Here is a 10,468-nt window from a genome sequence, read left to right on the forward strand (position 1 = left end):
ACGTCAACACGTTGTCTAACGTCCGCTACCCTGTTGTATACTAGCCGGTGGTGGTGGTAATGTTGACGTTGACTTGATACGTCTTCGCTTTTGTCTAGCTATCAGCGGTGTGCTAGTATTTTCCAAAATTGATTTAAAATCTTCTTCTTTATTTTTTAATGATGTCAATGTTGTTGATGATGATGACGATAATACATTTTCATTTATTTTTTTAAGAATTTGTCTATTACAAATAAGACTTTTGGGGAAGTTTATTGTATTTAGAAAATTGTATATATGAGCGTCAAATGTTAACATTCATTTGCGATTTATAAAAATGTCATATATTAAATCAAGTAGATTATATTTCTTGCCCCGAATTATAATCCCTTTCCCATTGCTCTCAACTTGAATGTGATCTTGACCACTTTCCATGAGATAGACTAAGAGTCGTTTTATTTTTTGAACCTATGATTTGGGGAGTATATTTACAAATTTAAATACAATTGAATTCAATTCCTCCTTCTTTAATTGTGTTTAAGCAGACTCTTGAGGAGATGATTCTTTTTTGGGGTTAGCAGCAGTAGTGGGCTTTAACTGATAGGACTTGTGTTTGTCCGCTTGGCGCATCTTGAAGTAAATCTTGAAGTAAAGTGCATCTTGAAATAAAAGAAGTTTTTTATCATCCTCAATATTTTCATTGTCAAGGAATTTACTCAGATTGTTCTCAAAGTGTTCGACGGGTGAGAGAGCGAGTTCTATTGGAGTCAATTTATAGGGTTTAGCCATTCTCTAGAGAAAACTATTTACAAGCCCTGCAATTATTGGCAGTAAAAGTGTAAAAAAGCTACTGTCTACCTGAAGAAGTTGTTTCCTTTTAAAATTATTACCTTTCTTTTTATAGGCCAATTTAAGTACAATGGAACGATGTTTCTTTGGCTGTTTATTAACTAGTTCTGGCAGTTGAACATTACCCTCGATCAAATTTAAACAAAGTTCAGATATTTGATTAATGAAATCATTGTCAATACCATGTGTGAGCATGGCCTTTCGGGTTGACGGTTTTGTACTGCTGTGAGATTACATCAGAGGCATATTTTCAAGCTGTTTCTTCAGTGCTATGATGCTGACTACTTGGTCTTTTTATCGAACTCGGGGAGGTTTGTCATAGTTACGTTGTTGCCTGAGTCTGTAATTGCAATCATATCCTCGGATGTATTTTGATTAAGATCCAATAGGATGTAGCCGTGGGGTTTATTAGTTGCCTGATTGTATGCTGAGAGCAGAAATTTAGGGGCACCTGGATAGATTTGTTTATTGAGGGTTATTAGCGAGCTAGAATCACGAACAACTCTGTAGATGATGTAATAGGTGCAGTTCAAAGCAAGTGTTCGCATACATTTGCTCTGATGAAAGAGATTGGGTAGAACCAGAGTAACAGAAATCTGTTCATGATGAGAGCGAACAGTGAACAATTGCAGCATTTGCTGGGACCGTTGTTCAATAGATTCAGCCAGATTGTCAATGATCAGCCAAGAGTTTGGTTCAATAATGCTGAAAACATCAAGTCCCTTTATGAACTGTATCTGCACCGATCCCATGGTGGTGGCAGCAATTGCTTTTATTTAATCGTATGACTCCTGCCAAATCCTACAGCAATAGTATATTTTTTCTGGCTTTCCCGCAAAAATTTTATTGCAGTTTTTAATTATTTTAGTTAAGAGTGTTGTTTTGCCCGACATTGACGGTCCACACAGAAACGATCTGAATGGTGTTTTAAATTGATACATGTTCCCCTCAACAGATCACCTGGACAACTAACTGTAGACAATGTTTGTATAATGACTAAATAATTTCCCTACTACTACTCTGTTCTTCAAGAAGAATAAGAAGACGAATAAAGAATCATATTTTTCTTTTATTATATACATAAAAAAGTAACAATACATTGAAAAAAAACACATTAAACATGAAAAAATACACTTTTTTTTTAATTTATTAAAAAAAAAATAAAACATTTACATAGGCACACAGAGAGAAAAAACACTTGAATACTTTTTTTTTTTTATTTATAGAGAAAAAAAATACAATATTAAATTAGAGAGCACTTGAAAAAATATCACTTTTTTTTAATGAAACATTTAAAAAAAAAAAAACTGCTCTAAGTAAAAAAAAGATAACTTTGATAGTGGCGGTGCGCCCCCCGCTGGCGGCCGCTCATTTCTGGTTTAATGGAGCTCTTTATTTTTCTTTGAAAAACTTGTTTTGCTGAAATAGTTTTTTGAATTAATTTTAAGTAAGGACTAAATTAGCCGTCCTCGCCGACTGGTTAGTATGCTAGGCTTGAAATCCTTTGGTTGTGAGGGCAGGGGGTTTGAGTCCTGGTGTAACTGGTTATTTGGCTTTGAACGATGATCATTGTCTTCTATTCTCTTCTGTTTCGATAAAAAAAAAGTTTGCACCATGAATAGAAAGGCTGTTCGGCAAGATCAAAAACATACTGTCACATACAGATTCCAATTAATACCGATTAGTGTTATCGCTATTCATTATATAAAATAAGGTGTAATATTTTTTTTAAGCTTAAGATTTTGATTAAATAATAGGCCGAAGCTTTCATCATTCTGCGTAACTACCTCCATCAATCACTGGATTAGGTCTCTAAAGAAAATTCTCTTTTCCACAAATGAAAAACTTTTTCTATCTTTCCTCTTCGATAAATATTCTGCAAGTAGCTTGGAATTTTAAGCAGTTCTGCACATGCCGTAGGTTCTGCTGGAATTTTCTCTGTTGTGTGTAAAAACTGGTCAGTATTCCACTAGTAATTCACAGTGGCAAGTTATACTTCTAAATATAAGATATACTTCAAAATGGATTTACGTAGTACATTTAAATCGGCCTAATAATGGGAAAAAGACAGTCAAAGCAATTAAAACAAGAAGCAATTGACGGACTTCTTAGAGATACTTATTGTAAGTGACTACTATAATAAATCCTCAAGTATAAGATAAATAGGGTTTCACTATATCGAAGTGACCTATTAAAATTTTCTGAAATTATTATGTCAGTTTTGCATATATTTTTTTCAATATATAAATGTCGATAAGATGATCAAGCTTATTTCTGGATAGCAAAGCTAAATCAGACCTAGGGAATTTTGTAATGGTTTTATTGGGATGAGGTTTTTTTTTCGGTAGATGGTCTTATTGATATGCTCTTTCCTGTAGTCAGGGCTTCTGGTACTGCGCCTTTCAACAGCAGGAGTTAATCAAAATGCCAGTTGATCCTATTCCTTAATAAATATTTGTCTCACCTACCGAAACTCTGAAAACAGAAAATTGATAACTATGTACACATCAAGTAGTACTCTTTTTATATTGACTTAAAATATATAATATTAATCAATTTAAAATTGGTCAATATAAATTATCAGCGTCACAAACTTCAATAATTTTTTAAAAACAGGACTCATTTCCCCCGTTGAAATGGAAGAGATCTTTATATAATTTATACTATAAAATTCTAAGTCTCTGGAGAACCAAGAGTGAAATTTTCAAGCCTTTACTGACAAAATACTAAGTTTCATTGATTCTCAGTTTTCTTTCTTTTTCTTGTTTTTATTTTATCTAAGAGATGACTGTATCGAATCGATCTTCGTTGAATATCGTCAGGAGGATGGTTCGTGAAGAGCGACGGCAGAGGCTAAAATAAAAAGGCCGATCTTACTTATGAAAGGAGCCATTTTCCCCGTGATCCTCAAGTCTGTACGCTGAAGTTTCACTGTTATTTCTAAATCCATCAAAACAGAGCGCTGTAACAAAACTGCAACTTGTTTTCATATTGTTTCGGGAATGAAAAGACTCGTTCGGTAAATAAATAACACAAAATATTTGTTTACCAAATTTCAGTTAAGCTTAAAAAAACTGAAATAATTCTCAGTTTGCACCCCACTTTTTAGCTTAAATTTGGTAATTACCGTCCTTAAAGCATTTTGGAATGCAGAACGTATAGCTTGTAGGTAAAAGCAAATGTTTTATTGTTTTGTCTACCAATATTCGTTTAAAACCTTTAAACAAGAAATGATACTGTTTAAAGCAAAAAAAAAACTAATGAAAGGAATCAAATATATACTAAAAAGGGGAGATCCATGGGGCTGGGCGGTTCATCATTTTTTTTACCGGCAACATTTAAGTTTTGTTTTATCCAAAATGATTGTTTTAAAATATAAAGTGACAGAAACTAACAGTTTACACTAGTATTTGAAACGTAATCCCTCAGGGTACTAGCGCTTCTAATTTTCATTTTAAGAAGCACTCTCCCAATATTCCACGTTCACTGATTCAATACTGTCACCTCTATAGAAAAATAATTAATATGATATACAAACACAGTCCACAGCCAACCTTCTTTGGAAAAAAAAAATACAAATTTTGCATTGAAGTAGAAAGGGTCATGAAAAACCCGCGCTAAGGACCAATGAGATTTACTTTAGAGCTGAATTTAACCCAACATATTTTCGAAGTAAAGTATTTATTTGTACATCGGTTCCCTTGCTTTAACTCCAAAAGCATAGCACGGTAATACACGGTAATAGAAATCCTGAAAATTAACTAAACAATATTTTAATCTCTTTTGCACCAACACTAGTGTTAGGTTGAATAGCTGCACCTCAAGCTTTTAAAGGTTAAAACAACATCTAAATATAGGAAAGCTCAGTTTGTCCGGTAGCTTTTCAAAGAATCTATGTTTTTTTCTAGATTTCTTCATTTTATAATTAAACCAAAATATAAAATTCTAACAGTTCGTGGTAAAAAACTGTGAGTAATGAGCGATTCGGCTCAATAGTAACCGAAACCTTAAAGAATAGAATTTTAATATCAATAGATACATCAAAAGAATCAACTTATTATGATGATTCCAATAATATAAGATTCAGTAAGTTTAGTGTTACCCATCAAAAGCTACGAGCCTAAGAAAATTGGCCTGATTTTTGAAATAGGGGCGAAACACACGCTAAAATTAAAGGATTTGATACAGAACTAGAGCTTTACTCAAAAACTCAAAACTTACGAAATAATAGACCTGATGTGATGTGATCTAGGACCAGAAAAGTCCTTAAGTAACCTGCATTAAATGAAAGACTAATTTATAAGACTCTTAATATTCTTTCGCTAGCCATGATATCGATTGCTACAAACTAAATTCTCTCAAACCTCAAGCAAAAAAGGTTGCCGAAAATTCACTATGCGATATACAGGGTGGGCGGAAAGTAACTCCCTATTTTGATTAATAAAATTATTCTCAAAAAAATTATTTATTTATTCTCAAAAAAATTAATCAGACAAGGTAGGCATAAATGGTAAGTTATCTCTAAAATTCAATATGTGCCCCAGATCTTTCCACCAGCAGCTGCAAATGTTCAGGAATGGCATCCACTGACTTTCTCAGAAACTCCGCTGGGATGGTGGACATGACTCCCTTAATTCGGTCCTCCAGTTCTTCGAGTGTCTTTGGTTTGGAGCGGTAGACTTCTTCCTTTACCCAACCCCAAAGAAAAAAGTCGCAGGGTGTCAAATCAGGGCTTCTGGATGGCCATTCATGTGGACCACGACGTCCCAACCAACGCCCCGGAAAGCGAGCATCCAGCCATTCGCGGACAACAAGAGCAAAGTGTGGTGGGACGCCATCTTGCATAAATATCAACTCGTCGATGTTCTCCCATGTGCTGACAACTGGCCAGACTCTATCACGCAACATATCAAGGTATCGTTAAGCATTCATGGTGTTGCGCAGAAGAAATTGGCACACAAGCTGATATGAGGTGATACCACACGACACCGTTACTTTTGGTCGATTTTGTTGTTTTTCAACTGTCATTATATGATCCTCTCTTGCCCCGTAGTGACAGTTGTGACGGTTGATAAAGCCTCTGAAGTGAAATAGCCTTATCAGTCCAGGGGATGTTGTGGAAGAGATGGGGCCACTCTTCATGCCAAGCCAGCATGATTTCTCCGAACTCCATGCGAATGTCACAGTCCTCATCCGAGAGTGATTGGCAGTAGTGCGGCTTCCACGCCCGCCAGTTCAACTCTTTCTTGAGCACAGTTCACACTGTGTAGCGGGTGAGTCCACTTTCCCGAGCTGCCTGGCGAGTTGACTTTCCTGGACTACGCTGGAACATTGCTTGGACTGCGTGCACTGTCTCCTGGGTCGTGGATGTCGAAGGGCGTCCACTTCTGCGAACATGTACCACAGATCCTGTGGTCATGAGCTTTGCGTGACAGTTTTTTATTGTTTTTGGATCCACTTGGGCACGTGGTCCATGAATAGTCCGCCACCATCGTTGAACTCGTACGACAGATTGCCAAACTTCATATCGTGACGCCAGCTGGGCACGCTCCTGAAGTGTTAACTGCTGAGCCATGTTACAGTTTTATCTGAAATCAAAAACAAAACTATCAATAAAATTGTACCATTTGAGAGAATTAATCATAAAAATATGACAAAGCAGTAACAAATTATATACAATTTATAAGTAATTTAAAATAGGGAGTTACTTTCCGCCCACCCTGTACAAAAATGACACACTGATGTATAAAGCGAATCGCCGGTTTACCAGCCGTATCATCAATAGCGAACAGACAATTTCAAATTTGGAAACATACTTTAGTATTATTCGGAACCAGTAACCAATAGACCATGATGTAAAATACAGGAATTCTAAAAAATCTAGTTATTTCTGCTTATAGTACAGTGAATTTCAAGTAGTCATACGAATTTCAAAAGTTATTTTTTAATTTCCAACGTTTACTATGACATCTCCACTACCAAACCATTTATCAAACAGTTAAAAGATTTATCTACCAAATAATCAAGAAATATACACATCATGATTAATATTCATGATAAATTTTTAAAAAAACATTCTAAAATGCTTTATTTTTTTTACTGTCGATAACATCCTAAAACACTTTATCAAGCAGTTCGTGGTGCACTGTAAGTGACGAGCGATACGGCTCAATAGTAAGCGCAACTCTAAAAAAAATCGATATTAATAGATATATCAAAATAATCGGCTTATTTTACTGATTCCAAATATATAACATTCATTAAGCTTAGTGTTACCTATAAAAGGCTAAAAGCCTGAGGAAATTTGCATAATTTTTGAAAAAGAGGATAAACACTTCATAAAAGTCAAAGAATTTTCATGAAAATCACATCATTAGATTCAGCACATCAAAAAACCTTACCGTGGAGGTTTTAAACTCATATCCTCAAAAATGTACTTTTTTTTTGCCAAAAGAAAGATCACTGATTCGTGTTTATTTGTTTTTCTAGTTTTTTTTCCTGGGGTGATCTTATTGAGCCAACGATCCAAGAAAACTTAAAGAGGGTTCATTTGAATATAAATTAGAGGTTCTAGTGCCCTTTTTATGTGACCAAAAAGCCTGGAGGACAACTAGCCTTCCTCCTACTTCGCTTTTTTTCCAAAGATCTTTCCATCAAAATATATTTAGATTACCATTTGGTTCAGCATAGTTGAAAGGTCCCAAAACTACGAAACATTAAGCAATAAAAACGGGATTTAATTTCAACAAAGCAGTGAAAAACAAAATAACACTTTAATTAAAAATACATTCTGAATATTTCAGCCCCACGTTTGGGAGCCTGTCTCAATGGGGAAAAAAACCGAAAAGAACAAAAAAAAAACTGTTTAAAAAAAAATAACACAAAAAAATACGAAAACTAAACACACGAAGAAGAAAAGAACGAAATATAAATAAATAAATAAGACCAACTCACATTATAAACAAACTTCCAGCATTGACGTTATAACACAAGAACAAAACCAAAGCGAATGTCTGTAGTGAAACCATGGGTCACTCTCCTCTTAACATTCAGTGTATAAATGGGAATCTATCAAAAGTGAAGACTACATTCATTTAAACAAACAAAAAAGGCCACCCAACCCCCGGTCCATAACCCCTAACTAAATCTCACATGTTAGTGCAAATTCATGAATTATATATTGAATGGATTTTTTGTTTGCTAGTTTATCTGCAGTCTGTTGACTTTTCCCAGCTTTTAACTCATTCAGACCTTTGTCCGCAAGGTTATCATTTGTTTCAGGACAATTATGTAAATTAGTACTGGTTGAATATTTTACCTGATTTTTAATGAAAGTATTATAAATTGAATATATCCTAAAATTCCCGTCATCTCTATTGATACTAAAACCTCTATAGATAATCTTTTTTATTTTTATAATGTCTCTGAAACATTGCAAAAGCTCTTCGGACTTGTCTAAAATTTTTGTCTCATCAATCAAAATACTGTGACGAGGAAAATTATATTCGTGATGTCCAACAGCTGACTCAAACGTTTCTAATTTTTGATTATGTTTTAGCAAGCAATCCATGGCATTTTTGTGTTGCTATAGCCTATTTTCTAAATCCTGCTGTGTTCTTCCTACATAAAATTTACCACATGAGCATGGAATTTTGTATACTCCCTTTTGAATGTTTCTTGGTACGAGGTCTTTTCAATTATTTAGCTATAAATAAAAGTTCAAATAGGGATAAAATCCTTTTAATAGACAGTGATTTTCACAAACAGTGATAAAATTTCACAAAAAATACTAAATATTTCGGTCAAATATGCAGTGATCGTCATGGAGAGGCATTGTGGTCTCCGAATTATCTACATTATTTAGCAAAGAGCATATAGTTTGTCCTGATTTAAATGCTGTTTTTATATTATCTTTTGTTGATTCTCTTCTCAATTTCTGTGACAACATTGGGATATAAGGCAACGTTATGTAATTTGTTTTTTGAGTTGACCCATCTTCTTCTAATATTACAGGTTACATTAACTTTTTTTTCCTTTTTTCAATTAATTGAGAAATCATACTTTCGGGATATCCATTGCCTACTAGAATATTCTTACTAAAAATTAGTTCACTACTCATGTATTCTGGCGAGGGTAATTTTAATACCATGCCAACTAAAGAAATAACTACACCCCTTTTTACTTGGATCGGGTGATTTGATGCGAAAGACAAATAACGGTTGTTTTAGTCGGTTTAAAGTGTTGTTAGTCCCGAAACTATGGCTTTGGAAATAATATGACCCTCCAAAACCCTTGGAGATAGGTCTTTAAGTTATCAAATTTGTCGACGGTTTACATATAGTATTTCCCAAAACTATGGCTTTGGAGATAATATGATCCCCCCCCACAACCCTTGGAGATAGGTTTTTAAGTTATAAAATTTGTCGACGGTTTATGCATAGTATTTGTTATTGGGAAGTATTCAGACATTTTTCGGGGGGGATTTTGTGCTCTGGGTGGATTTTCTTGGGAACAATTTTCAGCGTAGAGGGAAATTTCCAGGGGCGAACTTTCCAAAGGAAATTTTATACTGGTGGATCAGACAGAATTCCTATACTATACTATACTATACTATACGAAATTCTTTTTATTTGTCTTTTATTTTCTTTTATTCTTTTATTGTCTGGGGAACAGTTTCTGCGTGTTTTGATTTCAGGGGAAAAATATCTATGGAAGGGGGGATTCCCGGAGTCATCCGAAGAATGATTAGATCTTAAAGCCTTTTTTTGAATAAAAGTATTCTGACGATAGCTTTTCTGGCTGAATCGTCTGCAAGTAATTTTACAGGGGGGGATTTTCAGTGAGGATGAAATTGTCAAGAAGGAATTTTAAGGGGGTTGTGGTGTATTTTTCGTGGGAAGAACTTTTGATGGAGGAGTTTTCCGTGAGTGGTGGTATTTTTCATAGAGGCTGAGCTAAATTTACCGGCATTATTTGAAAAGGATCAGAAATTAAACAAAACATTACAACTTTTTCAACTGAAAGTAAGGAGCAACATTAAAACTCAAAACGAACAAAAATTAATCTGTTTATGAAGAAGTTGCCCCCCCTCAATACCTTGCTCTTTACGCAAAATGTCCCAATTTTTTTTAAGAAACTCCTGAAACACAAGGGCCGTTTAATTCAAATAGGAAGCTTTTTGAAAGTGCTAAATACGTTAGTGTGAAGAGCAAGGTATTGAGGAGGGGGGCTACCCCTTCATATACGGAACAATTTCTATTCGTTTTGAGTTCTAATTTTGCTCCTTACTTTCAATTGAAAAAAACTTGTTTTTATTTATTTAATGTATCAGGAAAGCTCAAGATTTGCTTCTCAATACCTCAATTCCCCCTCCTCAATACCTTACTCTTTACGTTAATGTTTGACTGTTTGTTTCAAATCTTTTAAAGAAAGTCTCCTGAAACACAATGGTCGTTTAATTCAAATAGGAAGCTTTTTGAAAGTGCTAAATACGTTAGTGTGAAGAGCAAGGTATTGAGGAGGGGGTTATCCCTTTATATACGGAACAATTTCTATTCGTTTTGAGTTCTAATGTTGCTCCTTACTTTCAATTGAAAAAAACTTGTTTTTTATTTATTTAACGTATCAGGAAAGCTAGAGT

The 10,468-nt window shown here is 34.5% G+C and overlaps 1 protein-coding gene across 1 annotated transcript in view; it reads left to right on the top strand.

Moving 5' to 3' along the window:
* Positions 1 to 2,813: 2,813 nt before the first annotated feature.
* The window catches only part of LOC148941418 (frequenin-1-like), a 229,205-nt gene continuing 221,550 nt past the window's right edge, over positions 2,814 to 10,468 (top strand). The window contains exon 1 of the mRNA XM_089104684.1: positions 2,814 to 2,951. Coding sequence (XP_088960810.1) covers positions 2,885 to 2,951 — 67 coding nt within the window. The 5' untranslated portion in view covers positions 2,814 to 2,884. The remainder of the gene's footprint in view (positions 2,952 to 10,468) is intronic.

The sequence above is a fragment of the Artemia sp. Qi Xiang Cuo genome, chromosome 18 (assembly GCF_049724085.1).
Source record: "Artemia sp. Qi Xiang Cuo chromosome 18, ASM4972408v1, whole genome shotgun sequence".
Lineage (NCBI taxonomy): Eukaryota > Metazoa > Arthropoda > Branchiopoda > Anostraca > Artemiidae > Artemia > Artemia sp. Qi Xiang Cuo.